Source organism: Sorex fumeus, unplaced genomic scaffold (genome assembly GCF_029834395.1).
Source record: "Sorex fumeus unplaced genomic scaffold, SorFum_2.1 ptg000006l, whole genome shotgun sequence".
NCBI lineage: Eukaryota > Metazoa > Chordata > Mammalia > Eulipotyphla > Soricidae > Sorex > Sorex fumeus.
In genome coordinates, this window is record NW_026606063.1 from 49,648,804 (window position 1) to 49,667,515 (window position 18,712).

The window sequence follows — 18,712 nt, forward strand, 5'->3', positions numbered from 1 at the left end:
ATACTTTTAGTAGTTCATTTTGGGAGATATAATTCTCTCTCTCTCTCTCTCTCTCTCTCTCTCTCTCTCTCTCTCTCTCTCTCTCTCTCTCCCTCTCTCCCTCCCTCCCTCCCTCCCTCCCACCCCTCCCCACACTTTCCTTTTTCCCTTTTTTTTGCAACAGCCCATGCACCGTATAAATGGGACTACTGGCCACATGAAGATGTTCGAGCTGAATGTAGGTTTGTTGGCCTAACTAACCTTGGAGCTACTTGCTACTTGGCTTCCACTATTCAGCAACTTTATATGATACCTGAGGCAAGACAGGCTGTCTTCACTGCAAAGGTACAGTTTTCTAATATAAAAATTGAAACAGTTTTCTTTTTAACTTTTGATAAATCTTGATGATTAGAAAAAAATAAAGTGTTACTTGGTTACACAGTTAACTAACATGTATATTGTCACTGTCCTCCCGTTGTTCATCGATTTGCTTGAGCGGGTCCAGTAACATCTCCATTTTGAGACTTCTTGTTACTGTGTTTGGCATATTGAATACCTCACCGGTAGCTTGCCAGGCTTTGCCGCGCGGGCAAAATACTCTTGTAGCTTGCCGGGCTCTCCTAGAGGGGCGGAGGAATAGAACCCGACTCAGGCCAGGCTGGCTGCATGCAAGGCAAACACCCTACTGCTGTGCTATAGCTCCAGCCCAACATGTATATATTTTTATTATTGCATTGACAGTGTATGGTTTTAACATTTTAGCAATTATCAAAGAACATAGTTGCAGAGATATTCTCTCAGTGTATATAGGAAACATTTTCCATAAAGATGAATACAAGTTTTTATTATGTAAAAAATAAAGTCTAAAACAAATTAGGTAAATAGCACCAATATCACTGAATTTGTTTCTTTTATATTTATTCTTAGGTAAATACAGGGTTTTAGTATGTAGAAAATAAAGTCTAAAATTAGGTAAATAGTAATAGTATCACTGAATTTGTTTCTTTTATATTTATTCTTGGGCTGGAGCGAGCATAGCAGGTAGGGGGCTTGTCTTGCAACCCAGGCCGACTCCAGTTTGATTCCTCCGCCCCTCTTAGAGAGCCTGGCAAGCTACCAAGAGTATTGTGCCCTCACGGCAAAGCCTGGCAAGCTAGCCGTGATATTTGATGTGCCAAAAACAGTAACAAGTCTCACAATGGAGACGTTACTGGTGCCTGCTTGAGCAAATCAAAGAACAACAGGAGAACAGTGCTACAGTGCTATATTTATTCTTAGGTAAATTTAATTGTGAACCTAGTTGATCTAAATTTTCATCCTAGCTCACTGCAAATTTTTTTTTTCTCAGATTATTATATGCATTGTTGAAGAATGTTTTGGAAAGCATTCTCTGTGCTTGCATTTGGAGTCTTGTTTTCCTGTTGGATGTTATAACCCTCATCCAACCCCATTTACAATAAAGCAGAGATAGAGATACAACTTTAGTGAATACCTAATACACTTAAATTCTGCTGCAATTTAGATATAGTCTCCAGTTGTCTGCAGTGTATTCAGGTAGATTTTTTTATTTTAGCTTTAGTTGCTGTTTTTAAATTCATCATTTGAGACTAATTATAATTAGAAGTAGTTGAGTAATTGATTCATTTAACATATGGAAATTTCTATAACTAAAGTTTCTGGCAAAGAAACATGATTTCAAGTTGCTTACTTGGCCTTACTTTTTGGTTTATCTTCATCTTAACGATCTTGAGATGTTGGCAGTATACAGAATCAGCTTTAAACAATTAAGAGAATCACTGTGTGAGTGTGATTTTTACAAAACGTTTAATATTACAGTCATGAGGCAACTTCCAGTGGCCTGCCTCTACTCCTCCCTCAAGTCTTAATTTCATTTCATTGGGGCACAAAATTTGAGCCTGTTTTGTTGGGCAGGAAGACCACACAGCTTATGGGTTGAGACTTCCCCTGCCCTTCCATCCTGTCTTCTAACTCAGGGGGCACAAACACTAGGTTGAACACATGACCAAAGTGGAAGAAAAATTTTGTTCTTTCAATTAGAAGTTGAAAGAATTTCATTATTTAACGATTAGATTTATTGATTCAGAGTAGGTCTCATAAATGGTATTTGTGGTTAATAGCTAAAATTAATTTTGTCTGTACCTTAAAAACCTTTATCTTTACTTGATTATACTTTAAAATTTTCATTTTTTTTTTAGCTTCTGATTTTTTCAGGAAGACTGAGCTATATATGAATAATAAAAATAAAACGGTAAAATTTGCTGGGTTTTTTATTTAATTTTGGATCAATAAATTGGTTATTGAAACTTGTTTAGAGAGATGTGAAGGGAGAAAAATAGAAAAGTGTGTGTTCAAGACATACTTCTCCTGAGTGGAAAATAGTCAAGCAAAGATAGATAGCAAGCAAGATATGTGGTCAAGGGAGAACATGGGCTTGAGGAGCAAGTCAAAATTTGCAACATTAACTTATCCATTATATTAGTATCTATGATGATATGAACATTCACTTGCAAAGTGAATACTACTGCCTTCTGTAAGATGTGTGTATAAGTATGTATATATATATATACACATCCATACATATTTATTTAATCTCTTCAACTGAAATTCACCCTACCCATTATATTTAGTTCTATGTGGTTTAATGACAGGGATATTTTCTAAGAAAGGCATCAGTAGGTGATTTTGTCGTGGTATAAAAATAGATATAATTACACAAACTTTGATGGTATAAACTACTGTACACCTAAGCTGGGGTTGCCATCATATATGTAGCCTGTCTTAACTCCCCATTTTCCCGCTAAGCCTCTTGTGATAATTTATTTTCCCCTTTTTTCTGACTGAGACTATTCTAGATCATTGATTTTCAACTATGGGCACTACCTGCTAGCCTTGTTTCCTTTGTTTGGACCTACATTTGGATCTACCTACCATTGCCTGATAATTTTGTGTCTTGTGCTCTCTCCATCCCCATTACACAATTTTCACCTGTTCATCCTCTTTCCCTGTAATAGAGTGGGCAGAATATGACCCCTGGTTAACAAATGCTGCTCTAGGGGGCTGGAGGTACAGCGGGTAGGGTGTTTGCCTTGCATGTGGCCGACCCGGGTTCAATTCCCAGCATCCCTTATGGACCCCGGAGCACCACCAGGAGTAATTACTGAGTGCAAATCCAGGAGTGCAAAGCCCTGTGCATTGCTGGGTGTGACCCAAAAAGCCAAAAAAAAAAAATTCTGCTCTAGATAAATAGAAGTGCAGTCATGAATGTTTTCCCTTCTGTAAAGGGCTTATTTCACTACCCCCACCTGCTATATCTTTCTGGCCCCAATGATTTAAATGTGTGAAACCATAGACAGTGCCCAAGGGCTCATATATATATATATGTTATATATATAAAATATGTGTGTATGTGGGCTGGAGCGATAGCACAACAGTAGGGCGTTTGCCTTGCACGCAGCCAACATGGCCAACCTGAGTTCGATTCCTCCGCCCCTCTCGGAGAGCCCGGCAAGCTACCGGGAGTATCTCGCCCGTATGGCAGAGCCTGGCAAGCTCCCCGTGACGTATTTGATATGCCAAACACAGTAACAACAAAGTCTCCAATGGAGACGTTACTGGGCCCGCTCGAGCAAATCGATGATCAACGGGAGGGCCTTTACCTTTGCCTTTTATGTGTGTATGTATATTATCCTTACCAGCACTTGTAATCCACTTTAAACTAGCTATTCTAATGATGTGAGACCATGTATTCACTGTGTCACTGTCATCCCGTTGTTCACCAATTTGCTCAAGCAGGCGCCAGTAAAGTCTCCATTCATTCCTGTCACATGCTATAGTGTAGCCCAGTGGCATATTAGGGGCTCTTTCAGTGTCAGGAGAATGAGGACCATTGTTATTCCTGTTTTTGGCATATCAAGTACACCACGGGTAGCTTGCCAAGCTCTGCCATGCTTGCCAGGCTCTCCGAGAGAGCTGGAGGTTTTTGGGGTAGCCTGTAATCACTTTTATAGGTAAAAGAGAACATGTATTATGGGCATCTAATTAGGAGGGGGCAAGTCACACGTGGTGGTATTCAGGGCTTACTCCTTGCTTTGCTATTATGATCACTCCTGGTAGGGTTTGGGGAACTATTTATGGTGTCTCGATTGACCCATATTGGCTATGTGCAAAGGCAAGTGCCTTATTTGCTACATTTTTTCTTTGGCCCCAGCCTGTAATTTTTTTTAAAAATTGCATACTATAGCACTCTTCTCCCGTTGTTCACCTCTAGCTGGCCCAATAACATCTCCATTGTGAGATTTTTTTTTACTGTGTTTGGCATATCTAATACATCACGGGTAGCAGTCCAGGTCTCATGCGAGCAAGACAAATACTTTACCACTGGGTCAAATCCCAAGCCCTTTTCAAAATACTTGAATGAGATAGAGTATATTCAGTAAGGGACATGAGAAGACTAAGACTTTAGTGAATGAGCCAGATTCTGGTATCTACAAGTCACTGTCCTCCTGTTGTTCATTGATTTGCTCAAGCAGGCCCAGTAATGTCTTCATTTTGAGACTTGTTGTTACTGTGTTTAGTGTATTGAATACATCATGGGTAGCTTGCCAGGCTTTGCCATGCGGGCGAGATGTTCTCAGTAGCTTGCTGGGCTCTCCAAGAGGGGCGGAGGAATCAAACCCGGCTCGTCCCTGCTGGCTGCGTGCAAGGCAAACGCCCTACCTGCTGTGCTATTGCTCCAGTCCATCTACAAGTAATATATTTGAAATATTTGGAAGATTATCAGAGATCTTGGGCCGGTATTCCTCTGCACTGTTAAAGAGCAGCTGTTCTTGAAAAGATACAACTAGATAAGTGACGTGTTCTTTTTTAATTTGTGGATTTGTAGACAACAACTCTATTATATACCTAAGATGTTTGCACAGATATATCAGTTAGAATAAATGAGTTTCCTAATATATTAGTATAGAATTAAAAAGTTTCTGGAATTCTCATAGTGAGAGTTGTATTTCTATAATGAGCAAAATGATTTTTTGAACCTTAAAATTACTGAAGATTACTTAGTTTTTTCCTATATAGAGCAACAAGAATGAAAACATGTCTTAATACTTTTTGTTAGAATGTCTAATGTACTACTATTAGTATGTTTAGAGAAACTTTTTTGCTTGATTTCCAGTATTCAGAAGACATGAAGCACAAGACCACTCTTCTGGAACTTCAAAAAATGTTTACATATTTAATGGTATGTTTGAAAGTTATATATCGGATACTAGACAAGCTGAAAACATTAAATGGAATTCATTTGTATTGGTTTTATCCTTAGTACATAGTTATTTAAAGTTGACTGTTAATTATGTTGTCGAATTGATCTTTTAAGAATATTTGATTGAGTAACTGTGAATTACAAAGTTATAAGGATATTTATGATTGAGCCTCAGGCGTATAATATTTTAACACCAACCCCCTTACTATCTTGAACAGTTTACCCAGTTTCCCTCTCACATCCTAGCTTACCTCTTTGGCAAGCGTATATTTCCTCCACCATGGTTCTGGAGTTCGTTCATTAACTTTATCCCCACACCTCTCCTGTAACAATCCTATACTTAGTGGCAAGCTTCCTACTGAAGACCATTTATCCTGTTCTTTGTTTTTATTGCCTTTGGCATTAAACTTAAAATATTCCCCTACAGAGTTTCTTTATATCCCACATATGAGAGAGATCATTCAAAGTTCATTCCTCTCTCTGACTTCATTTAACACAACATGATACTCTCCAGATCAATCCACGTAGCAGCAAACTGCTTGATTTCGTGTATTGTTATGGCCAAGTAGTATTCCATTTTGGATTTGTACCATGATTTCTTTATCCTGTTCTTTATTCTTTATGTCTGTTCTTGGATATTTGTGTTTTATCCATATTTTGGCTATTGTGAACATGAGAGTGCAGATTTCTTTTCTTCGTTGTGTTTCTGGGTCCTTGAATATATTCCCAGGAATGGAATTGCTGGGTCATATGGAAACTCAATTTTTAGGTTTTTTGAGAAATATCCATTTTGCCTTTGGGACCAGTCCACTTTCCCATTAGCAATAAAGGAGGGTCCTTTTTCCCCCAACCTCCTTACTAATACTTGCTGTTCTTTTGGTTGAGTGCCAATCTCTCTTATGTCTGTTAATTACTCATTGTTTTGATTATTAATGATGTAGAGCATTTTTCCATTTTAAATTTTTCTTTAATATTTTTTTTAACTACACCACTGTGAGATTAACAGTTACAAAGTTGTCCATCGTGGGTTTCAGTCGTAAAGTGTTCCAACACCCGTCCCTTTGCCAGTTTATATTTCCCATCATCAGTGTCCCGAATTTTCTTCCTCCCACCCTCCACCCCCTGTCTGCCTCTGTAGGAGACACTTTTTTTCCTCTTTCTCGCCTCTTCATCCCTCCCTCCATTTGATTATTATGGCTGTGGTACAGGTACTGTAGGGTTATCGTGTATATTCCTTTACCTATTTTTTAGCACTGAGTTCTTGTCCAGTCCTTGTCCAGAGTTTTCATTTCCAACTGTCATTATCATAGTGGTCCCTTCTCTGTCCTAACTGCCCTCTCTCCCTTCCCCCACTTGCAACAAACTTCCAACTGTGGGCCAGTCAATAGACCATTTTTTCACATACTTTTGGTTAGTTGTATTTCTTCTTTAAGAAAATTTCTTGTCTCCATTTTTTGGTAGAATTGGATTTTCTTTTTTTATTTTGGTAGAATTGTATCAGTGCTTTATATATCTTAGATATTAACCCTTTGTTGGATGAGTGGTGGGCAGATAATTTCTCCCTAACTGTTGCTGTCTTTGTATTCTGGTCAGCATTTCCTTTGAGGTGCAGTGACTTCTTAATGTAGTTCTGTTTGTTTTCTCTTCACTTCTACTTGCTTGGTCAGTGGCATTTCATCCTTAAAGATACCAGCTTCAGTGTCATGGAAAATTTTACTTATATTTTACTTCTGTGAGCCTATGGATTCATCTCTGACATTGAGTTCTTTAATTCATTTTGACTTGACTTTTGTACATGATCCTAAAAAAAGAGATCTGAGTTATTTTTTGCATGACTGAACAGTTTTCTCATTGTCACTTTCTAAAGAGACTTTCCTTGCTTCACTTATTATTTTATTTTGCTTTATCAAAGATTAATTGGCCATTTACCTGAGGGTCTGTCTCTGGACTTTCTATTCTATTCCATTGATCTGAGAGTGTGTCCATACTGCATAGCATGCTGTAAAAATTACCACTGCTTTATAGTACAGTTTGAAGTTGGCAAAAGAGATGCCTTCTATCTTCTTTTTCTCAGGATTATTTTGGCTATTTGGTGAGGTTTATCATTCTTTTTGAATTTTCAGAGTGTGTGAATATTTAAAGTATGTCATGATTATCTTTACGGGGATTGCATCAAAACTGTATAATGCTTTGGGGAGTATTTGCCTATTTTTAAAAAAACTTTAATTTTATTTTCAAAAAGTTGTGCACAATAATTGATCATATTCAATATTTCAATACCAATCCCACCACCATTACACCTTCCCACCACCATTATTTCTAATTTTCCCAATACCACTCAATCCTGCCCCACAGACAGATGGTAGATAATTTATTTTGTATTGCTTGTTATGAGTAGCATGAAGCTCTTGGAATTCTAAAATTTTGAATAATTAGGGCCTGGAGAATCTCTACAGCGAGCTGCTCTGTTCCGAGATTCATTTGTGAGTGTCTGGATCATTGTTGTTAACATACTTATATGGCACCGGGAGGAAGTTTGTAGGTGTGACACCCAGGCCCCTGGAAGGGTGTCAAGATAGGAAGGGAACTGCTATTCCTGGCTCCTTGAGACCTGGAGTTTTCAGTCACTAGTCCAGCATATCTACATTTTTCAGTGGATTCATTCTCTAGTGTAGGGGCCTTGCGACTAGAATGTGAAGATTTGCCATGAGGGTGGTGCCACTAGGGTTCATTAGGAGTAGGTGGAGGGATAACACCTGCTCCCTTCTGAGGTATCCCAGTGAAATGAGCTTGGCGCAAGGTCCGGAGACATCTCTGCAGTGAGCTGCATTGTTCTGAGATTCACTTGTAAGACACGTATTTGCCATTAGTGTTGTGTAGTTTTTCTTTGATACTTTCACCTCTCTTGGTAAGCTGATTGCTAGTTTTTTTGGTTTTCTTTGGTCCAATTGTGAATGAGATTTTTTTTCTCTCTTTTTTGTTTTATTATTTATATAGAGAAAAGCCACAGACTTTTGTGTGTTGATTTTGTAGACTGCTAGTTTACCTGTCTTTTTTTTTTTCAGTCACTCTCTTGCATGCACACACCCATGCCCAGTCTTTAGGGCTTCTAGGTATGGTATCATGTAATCTGCAGACAAATAAGAGAGCGTGACTTCTTTTCCATCTGGATGCCCTTAATAGCTTTTTATTGCCTAATTGCTATAACAGGTACTTCTAATACTTGCTTGAATAGCAATGGAGAAAAGTAGGCAACCTTGTCTTTCGTATGTTCTTGGAGGGAAGACTTTCAGTTTTTCACCATTGAGTATAATTTTTGCTGAGGGCTTATGGTAAATGGATTTGACTGTGTTGAAGAACGTTCCTTCAATTCCTATTTTGTTCAGTTTTATCATGAACAGGTGCTGGATCTTGTCAGATGCTTTCTCTGCACCTATTGGCCTATTGATACAATCATGTAATTTCTCTTTTTTTTCTTGTGTTGATAGTGTATTATCATCACACACATTTTCTTTTGTTGATGGTGTATTTTGTTGATTAGATTCATTGGCATATGTTAAACTATCTTTGTGTCTCCTAAATGAGTTCCACTTGATCACGGTGTATGATCCTTTTGATGAGTTTTTAGATTCGATTTGCTGGTATTTTGCAACTGTGTTCATCAAGCATATTGGTCTGTATGATTCCTTTTTTGCTTTTCTGTGCTGTCTCTGTCTGCTTTTTAGTCAGGGTAATATTTGTTTCATAGAATTTGGGAAGTGTTTCTATTTCTTTTTTTTCTTTTCTTTTCTTTTCGAGTCACACCCAGCGATGCTCAGGAGTTACTCCTGGCTCTGCACTCAGGCATTACTCCTGGTGGTGCTCAGGGGACCATATAGGATACTGGGAATTGAACCCAGGTTTGGCCGTATGCAAGGCAAATGCCCTACCCTCTGTGCTATCGCTTCAGCCCAGTGTTTCTATTTTTTCGCTGTTCTTAAAGCACCTGAAAAAGGTTGGCAGTAGCACTTTCTCTTTTGTTGTTGTTATTGTTGGTGGTGGTGGTATATGTTTTTTTGTTTACGTCTTCATTGTCTCCTCTTCCTTCTTCCCCTCCACCCTCCCCCTCATTTCCCTCTCCCTTTCTGCTCCTTTTCCAACCTTCTCTCCCTCCTCAGTATTAATAGGTCTGTTCAGGTATTCCATATCATCTTGATTCAGTCTTGGGGGTTTATCTTTTTCTTCTGGTTTCTCTAATTTCATGACAAAGATTTTCATGGTTCTCTCTCTCTCTCTCTCTCTCTCTCTCTCTCTCTCACTCACTCTCACACACACACACACACACACACACACACACACACCTGCTTTCATTCCTGATTTGGTTAATTACAGTTCTCTCTCTCATGGTCAGTCTTGCTAATGTTTTATTGATCTCATTTTTTTTTAAAGAACCAGCTTTTGGTTTTATTCATTGGGCTTTTTGAATTCCAGTTCATTAATGTCTGCTCGAAGATTCATTATTTCTTTCCTTCTACCTGCTTGGGCTTCTTTTTGGTCATTTTTTGTTTATTAAGCTGTGCAGCTAAGTTCTTTATGTGGGCCTTTCTCTTTTGTAATGAGTACTTGCATAGCTGTGAGCTATCCAGGTTCAACCTGATCAAAGGGGCAGCTCCTAGGCAGTGTTCATCTGAAGACAGGGTTAGCGCTCAGAGGTTAGAATAGTGAAAGAGTGAACAGTGTGCGAGGAAACTGCTTGCAGGAAGGGTTCTGACTTGGAATAAAGGGGCAGTATCCTGTAGGCAGGGATCAAGATAATTTAAGCCTCTTCTGGCATGAGGCTATTAAAACTAAAAATGATCTAGAAATCAGACAAAAATAGAAGTAATGTTTTCATCTCTTCATTGTATATTTACTACTTACTCTGCCCTTACCATTTTGTTGTTCAAAAACCTCATGATAATAGAATACTACGCAGCTGTTAGGAAGAATGAAGTCATGAAATTTGCTTATAAATGAATTGACATGTTGATTAAAATGAGTCAGAAGCAGAGGGACAAGTATAGAATGACTGCATTCATTTGTGGGATATATCTGTAGTATAGGACTAATATCCAAAGTGAGGGTAAACGGGGGCCATGAGAACAGGTCAGTGGTTCAGAGCTTGCCACAAGAGTATGTAGGAAATGAACAGCGCAGGTAAAGAGGTATGCCTAACACATGCATACATGTATGTGTATATATATACACATATATATGTATATATATACATACACACACATATATATACACACACATATATATGAGTGAAATCTGATCTTGAACAATTTGCAAATGTGTGTCATTGTGATGCAATTTTAAAAATAAATGGAAAAAGAAAAAAATATAAAACCTTGTAATGATTCTTATCTGATATTTAAATTTGTTGGTTTTGTAATCTTGTTCTTTCCCTTTTATATTTATAGGAGAGTGAATGCAAGGCATATAATCCTAGACCTTTTTGTAAAACATACACCATGGATAAACAGCCTCTTAATACTGGGGAACAGAAAGATATGACAGAATTCTTTACTGATCTAATTACCAAAATTGAAGAAATGTCTCCAGACCTGGTTAGTATCCAAGTATATTTAAGTTTCTTTGAATTTCTACAAATTTGTCTTAATCTTACTGACTGATGTTTGTATTTCTTTAAAAGAAAAATACCGTCAAAAGTTTGTTTGGAGGTGTTATTACAAACAATGTTGTATCCTTGGTAAGTATTTTACCTGTTTTTGATTTTTGGAAATCTCTTTTAGCTTATTATGGTTGATACTAATTCTGGCTATTTATTATTCAGGATTGTGAACACGTCAGTCAGACTGCTGAAGAATTTTATACTGTGAGGTGCCAGGTTGCTGATATGAAGAACATTTATGTAAGTAATGTATGTATTTTGGTTTTGGTGCCAGGGATTGACCCTAGCACCTCATTTATGCAAAACACACACCCTGAACTATATCCCCATCCCTAGTATATCAGTTCTAGGGCATTTTCTGCTTTATACGTAGCAGATTTATGTTCATCATCTTAAAAGTTAACCTTAGCATTTTTGTTCTTTTCCCTCTTGATAGTGAATTAAAGGTGAACTACAAAGCTATTATTTATTAAATTGAAATTTAAATACCTGCCCTTTTGAAAAATTTAGTAGCATTTTTTGGTTTTCGGGCCACTCCTGATGAACTTGAAGAACCATGTGGAGTACCAGGGATCAAACCCAGGTCGGCCATGTGCAAGACAAACACCTCACCTGCTGTACAATTGTTATGACCCCAAATTTAGTAACATTTAAGAAATATCTTGTCAGTATGAAGAGAAATTTTGGGAAGAGAACTTCTCAAACTATGCTCATTTTGCTATGGTTTATACTGTTGTCAGTACTTAGCATCTGGGCCAATTGTGCTAGAGGTCCAACATTACATGCAGCCTAGTTGATAGTAGAAGGGTTCATGTGCCAGGGATTGAACTTGGAAGGCAGGTACTTGTGTTTTTGGAAGGCATATATGTCAAAACTTTTTCCAGTCCCAGGAAAAACAACTTTGTACTAAACCTAAGAAATTCACTGTATGTTTTGCTCAAGATTATTCCACATTTGTAGATTTCTATATTGTATAAACAATAAAATGAACTTTAAAATGTTTCAGATTTGCATCATTAAAAATTAAAATGGGTTGCTGGAGCAATAGCACAGCGGGTAAGGCATTTGCCTTGCATGCAACAAACCCAGGTTTGATTCCCAGTATCCCATATGGTCCCCTGAGCACCACCAGGAGTAATTCCTGAGTGCAGAGCCAGGAGTAAGCCCTGAGCATCGGCGGGTGTGACCCAAAAAGAAAAAAAAATTAAAAAGGTATATAGCGCATTTAGTTCACTACTAAAAGTCCAGTTCTGTCCTTCACCATACAGTTAATACTTTAGCAATTTTACCTCCCTCCCTTTCTTAATGTATCATATAAAAGTTCATTTTTTTTAAAGTTCTCCATTTGCATTATCTGTTTCACTATGAATCGTGCGGTGTGTCTATCTTTGAGTTATTTCACTGGTCATAATACTCTCTACAGGAGTCTCTTGATGAAGTTACTATTAAAGACACTTTAGAAGGTGACAACATGTACACATGTTCTCATTGTGGGAAGAAAGTACGAGCTGAAAAAAGGTATGCTTTTTGAAATGTAGCTTTTATTATTTTGATATGGTGCTAAATGGAAGTAAACATAAACTGGAAAAATATTAATTTTTTATGGAACGTAAGATTTAGATCAGCATCTCAACTCATTTTCACACAGTTTTTCATTGTTATTCATATAAAATTTGTTACTCAGTTTGCTTTAAATTACCTTTTTTACTGATTTTAATTTTTTCTTTCAATTAAGTATATACCGCGGTATTTCTGATTGCTTTGCTCTCAATGGAATATGAGAGTCTTACTCATAAACTAAAGACATTCTTCTGCTCTCATGGAAGGGTTTTTTGTTTGTATGATTTTTGTTATGCTGATTAGTAAAACTTAGTGATTCATACATGGTGGTTAAGAGCTGTATTGTTTTCCTGTATACCTTTTCTCCTAAGGTTTTGTGCCAGCCATAAAATAGCCAGTTTAGAATAGAATACTTGGGGTAAAGTTATGTTATGTTATTTATTTATTTTCTTTCTTTTTTGGGTCACACCCGGCAATGCACAGGGATTACTCCTGGCTCATGCGCTCAGGAATTACTCCTGGTGGTGCTCGGGGGACCATATTTCATGCTGGGATTCGAACCTGGGTCAGCCGCATGCAAGGCAGAAGCCTTACCCGCTGTGCTATTGCTCCAGCCCCAGTTACTTTATTTCTTCAGGTGAACATTGATTGCAAATAGACTTTGAGTCCAATGAGCGTATTTTGCAGTTACTTACTAGGGACTAGAACAGAAACTCTGTATGTATAGAAATTATAGAAATAATATTAAACATTGGACTCTGGTTGCCATTCGAGGTTTTTAACTTTAATAGATTTAAGAGGATATTTCAGATAATTCATGTACAATTAAATCTCAGTGTAAAAAGCTAAGTCCAAAACAGGTCACCGGAGAAATAATACAGGAGTTACATGCCCTTTTCTTTTTTTATTTTTTCTTTTTTGGGTCACAACCGGGCAATACACAGGGGTTACTGCTGGCTCTGCACTCAGGAATTACTGTTGGCGGCGCTCAGGGGACCATATGGGATGCTGGGAATTGAACCCAGGTTGGCCGCGTGCAAGGAAAACACTTTACCCGCTGTGCTATTGCTCCAGCCCCCTAAAATGAATTTTAAAACTTCTTAATCCCTTAGTTTATAAAATCTTACCAAGCCTTTCTGTTTTCTAAATTCTTAGTGATTTTGATTGTGGGTTTATTGTTTTTATTTTTTTTAAGTTCCATATTTTGGGCTTCTGTGTTTTTGAGGCCACATATGGTAACATATACATGCAGTGCCTGGGATAAACCCAGAACAACCACATGTAAAACAAGCACACTATCTGTTGTTCTGATTCACCAGCCCTAAGCTCTTTAAACAAAGTCTCTTTGGAATTTTATGTGTAGTAAATATTTCCTAAAACTCACTTTTTTGTAAATTATGGGTTTTATGCATTTTTTTAAATTAAATCATAAATTTAAACCACTATTATGTCTTACCGTAAGATTTATATAACTAGTTGACATTCTTCTTGTTGCTATTATTGTTGTAATATTAGGTAACACTTGTTTGTTATTTACCAAGCAGCTTTTAAAAAGTAATAGGGAATTGGCACTTAAATCTTCATTTTACAAATCATGAAGTAAGCTCAGAAAGGTTAAGTAATTTCTTTATGATTAATCAACCGGTAAATGAATAAGTCAGAATTTGCAGTTCTTATTCAAAATATACTTTTTGTTAAGTAACAGGAGTTTAAGATAAAACTTAAGAATCAAAGCTCTTTTTCCCTTTGAAGAATAATGTGATTGCTTTTTATTGCTTTCATCTTTTACATATTTTCATTATGATGTTTGCCAATGTCTACAGTTTTTTTGTTTGTTTTATTTTACTTACCTATACATAGGAAAAGACTTTCAGAGTGAAGGAACGTCATGTAGGCGTACTATATGTACAGGTTAAGTAATGTTACTCAGTAAGTTGACTGTTGAAGTGTATAATGGAATTGAAGCCAGCTACACTAATTTTGAAAGAATTTTGAACAAACCTTTTTCTGATTTGTATTGTTTTGTCTTTCAGGGCCTGTTTTAAGAAATTGCCTCGCATTCTTAGTTTTAATACTATGAGATATACTTTTAATATGGTCACAATGATGAAAGAGAAAGTGAACACACACTTTTCCTTCCCATTACGTTTGGACATGACACCCTATACAGAAGACTTTCTTATGGGAAAGAATGATAGGAAAGAAGGTAATTTTTCATCTCCTTTTTTGCTTCTGTCTATAATGTCTTCCAAACAGGTAATCTTAGTTAAAAGATTGTAATCAGCTATATTTAATAAAGTTGAATTTCAAAATAATGTGGTTATTTTGTTGCTGTTGTGTATTTTGGGCCACACACAGCAGTGCTCAGAGTCTATGCCCAGCAGCTTGCCAGAATTTTTTTTTTCTTTTTTTTAATTGGCTTTTTAGTCACACCCGGGGATTACTCCTGGCTCATATTTACTCAGATACTAGATACAGTATTCAGATATAGACTTAGGATTTACTCCTGGCTTGGGAGAGCATATGGGATGCCAGGAATCAAACCCGGGTTGGCACTTCTGTAGGTGTGTATGAGCTGTCTAATAAGACAGTTACGTATTACAAGTCTAAGGGAGTAGAATCTTCATAAGAGAGTGACTTTTAAACTAAGTTTAGTTTATTCACTTAAGAGAAAGGAGTAAATTCTTTCAAGGTGGGAGCAAGGTATGGGAGGGAGCAGTTGATAAAATACACCAATGGCAGTCACAAGACCATTTTGTTTTGAGATATGTTAATAATTTTGATCTCTTGTGGGAATCAGGGTTTATACTCCCCTTCTGTGATCAGAAGCCAGGACCATTCCCAGCAATACTAGCCAAGTGGTGCCAAGCCAGATGGTTACACGAGGTGTTTGTGTCTGGCAATTTAGTGCCTTTCAGGCCACATCTGGTGCTTGGAGGGTCATGTAATATCAGGAATCAAACATAGTCCCTTATAGAGCAAAGCCTACATTCTACACCTTAAATCTATCTTCCAAGCCTAATAATATTGATCTTTATTCAGTGTGAAGTCTTTGGAAGATATGTAGTATAGTATCAGGATAGCCAAATGAAACTTGAAAAAAAGGTTATTTGAACTTAGCAATAGAAAATGGAATAGAAGATCTTGAGAAAAATGTGGGGAGATTATTGTAGTAAGTAAGTCACAGAGGAGATGGTTGATTAAGTGAGAAAGTGGAGCTGGAGAAAAACATACAGAAAAGAGTTATTAGGACTAAGTGAATAAGTGAATCTAAAGTTATTGAACATCTATTGTATACATATATGCTATACTTAAGATAATAGAAATAGGACAACAAAGAATAAGATCTATACCCTATAAAGTCAACTGAGAGAGAAGAAAAAATCAAGAGTGACTTTTATGACTTGAATAGTTAGGTGAATCGTTGGGCCAATATTTTAAGAAGATCTCAGGGAAAAAGATGTAATCAGGAGTACTTGATTGCCTAAGGAAGAGCAATAGGAAGACAGATAACAGTGATTTGAATTTGGTACTTAGAAATAGTTACTTCCAAATTGTTACCATTACCTTAAAACTAGTGATTATCAAACTTGTATATTTGCCTCAGGGACTGACCATAGAGGGGAGGAAGAGAAGTAGGTGAACAAAGAATGCAAAAACAGATCAGCCCTTGCCTATTTGCTCTATAGCTGAAGGAGTTTTATTTTACATAGTAAGGGTTTTATTTTTTTTTTTTTTTTTTTTTTTATTTATTGAATCACCATGGGAAAGGTTACAAAGCTTTCAGGTTTAGGTCTCAGTCATGCAAATATCAAGCACATTTCTCTTTACCAAAACTTATTTTTTACCATGAAGAACCCCAATAAAACCCCACCCCCCACCCCTCCCAGTCCCTGTGGGGCAGATGAATTCTAGTTAACACTCTATCTGCTTTGATTAGATTCATTGTTTCAATAAAAGATTCACCACTATTATTTAGAGTTTACCCCCCCCCCCCCCCCCGAATCAGACATGCTGACAAAGCATTGTGAAGTGATTTGCTTTCTACAGCTGGGTTCAAGAATTAAATGTTGGTTTTGGATTTCTGCTATTTTACTTATTGACCCTGGAAGTATTTCTGCTGAAAGTCAGATAGTTAAGAAATTGGTTTCTGTGCTCTGGAGTCGTGGCCGTGCTGGAGAGCCGCTAGTGGGGGGCAACTGGTGGCCTCGGTAGGGCGTGAAGGGCGGACCGAAACGCCCCCCTTCCCATGAGGTTTTAGTCGCCCCCAGTCCCCCGGCTCATAACTGCTGTCCACAAGGCTCCCATGCGGCCGCCATCTTTCTTTCCAGAGAGGAGAAGGCGACTGGGGCAACACCCTTTCCCCTCCGGACAGACCTGATGGCCTGGATTAACGCATAGCCCGTTCACTTTTCTGCTCCAAGCTGCCGGGTTCTGCATTAAGTCCTTGTGCTTCTGGGGCCGTGGCCATGCTGGAGAGCCGCTCGTGGGGGGCAACTGGTGACCTCGGTAGGGCGTGAAGGACGGACCGGAACGCCCCCCTTCCCATGAGGTTTTAGTCGCCCCCACATCCCCGGCTCATACCTGCTGTCCACAAGGCTCCCATGCGGCCGCCATCTTTCTTTCCAGAGAGGAGAAGGCGACTGGGGCAACACCCTTTCCCCTCCGGACAGACCTGATGGCCTGGATTAACGCATAGTCTGTTCACTTTTCTGCTCCAAGCTGCCGGGTTCTGCATTAAGTCCTTGTGCTTCTGGGGCCGTGGCCGTGCTGGAGAGCCGCTCGCGGGGGGCACCTGGTGACCTCGGTAGGGCGTGAAGGACGGACCGGAACGACCCCCTTCCCATGAGGTTTTAGTCGCCCCCACACCCCCGGCTCATACCTGCTGTCCACAAGGCTCCCATGTGGCCACCATCTTTCTTTCCAGAGGGAGGAGGGCGGAAGGGACCAACACCCTTTCCCCTCCGGGCAGACATGATGGCCTGGATTAACGCATAGTCCTTTCACTTTTCTGCTCCAAGCTGCTGGGTTCTGCATTAAGTCCTTGTGCTTCTGGGGCTGTGGCCGTGCTGGAGAGCCACTTGTGGGGGGCAACTGGTGACCTCGGTAGGGCGTGAAGGACGGACCGGAACGCCCCCCTTCCCATGAGGTTTTAGTCGCCCCCACTCCCCCAGCTCATGCCTGCTGTCCACAAGGCTCCCATGTGGCCGCCATCTTTCTTTCCAGAGAGGAGAGGGCGAATGGGGCAACACCCTTTCCCCTCCGGACAGTCATGATGGCCTGGATTAACGCATAGCCCGTTCACTTTTCTGCTCCAAGCTGCTGGGTTATGCATTAAGTCCTTGTGTTTCTGGAACTGTGGCCGTGCTCCAAACTTAACTATGATTTTCAGAGAGAAACGTTGGGTCATTTACTTCCCATAGATCACTTTGTATATAGAGAGATGTCGTGCGGCCGCGTGAGGGGCCGCGCGGTTTTGAGGAAAAGTCCAAGTTCCCACATACTCGAGCTGTGGTTGTAGAGGCTTCTGGTCACCGGGGTTCCATCTGGGGGAGGCGGGATGCGGTACCCACCCCATCTGGGGCTTCCCGATTTATCTCGGCTCTTTTTGGAACCTGTTTTTTTTTTTTCTTTCCTTCGGGATCTGTGGATCCCGCCCTGCATGTTGTTCTTCTCTTCAGCTGAATGCTCCATAGTAAGGGTTTTTACATTGTTCCATTTGTAGTATTAAACATTGTGCTCTAGGCTCCTGGAGATAATACAGCCCTTAGATACAACCCTTAGGATGCTTGCCTGGTCTGCAAATCCCCAACAGCAGTGTATCCTCATGCCCTTCAATGAACCACTGGGTCTAGATAGCAGAGAATCTTCGGTGGATCCCTGGATCTCTTGAGAGCCATCACATGGAAACCTCTTCCCCCAAAATCAAATAATCTTTTTAACATTCTGACTGAAATTTTACTGTTTGAAGAAACCGCTATACTGTAAGAGTTAGGAAGGAGAAGCATGTCTTAATACTTATAGCCTGCCACTTAATGTACATCTAATATTTAATTTTCCTTGAATGAGGGAAGGGGAAGTATCAACAGTGAATATAGGCTAATTCTTTCAGGAGTTCATTCTTTGAAGAGTAGCAAAGAGAGATGGTAGTTGTAACTAAAAGAGACTAAAGTTAAAGGATGGAAATTTTAAAGTTAGAATTTGAGTATGTTTTGAAGTTGCAGGAACTAGGCTACTAGGAA

General features: G+C 38.9%; 1 protein-coding gene across 4 annotated transcripts in view; it reads left to right on the forward strand.

Annotated features, from left to right (window-relative positions):
* The window catches only part of USP34 (ubiquitin specific peptidase 34), a 258,244-nt gene that overhangs the window by 172,555 nt on the left and 66,977 nt on the right, over nucleotides 1-18,712 (forward strand). For all 4 annotated transcript variants that reach the window (XM_056126930.1, XM_056126939.1, XM_056126955.1 and 1 more), the window contains 7 exons: nucleotides 164-324; nucleotides 5,171-5,236; nucleotides 10,699-10,845; nucleotides 10,932-10,988; nucleotides 11,073-11,150; nucleotides 12,334-12,428; nucleotides 14,504-14,676. In XM_056126930.1, the coding sequence (XP_055982905.1) occupies nucleotides 164-324; nucleotides 5,171-5,236; nucleotides 10,699-10,845; nucleotides 10,932-10,988; nucleotides 11,073-11,150; nucleotides 12,334-12,428; nucleotides 14,504-14,676 (777 nt within the window). The remainder of the gene's footprint in view (nucleotides 1-163; nucleotides 325-5,170; nucleotides 5,237-10,698; nucleotides 10,846-10,931; nucleotides 10,989-11,072; nucleotides 11,151-12,333; nucleotides 12,429-14,503; nucleotides 14,677-18,712) is intronic.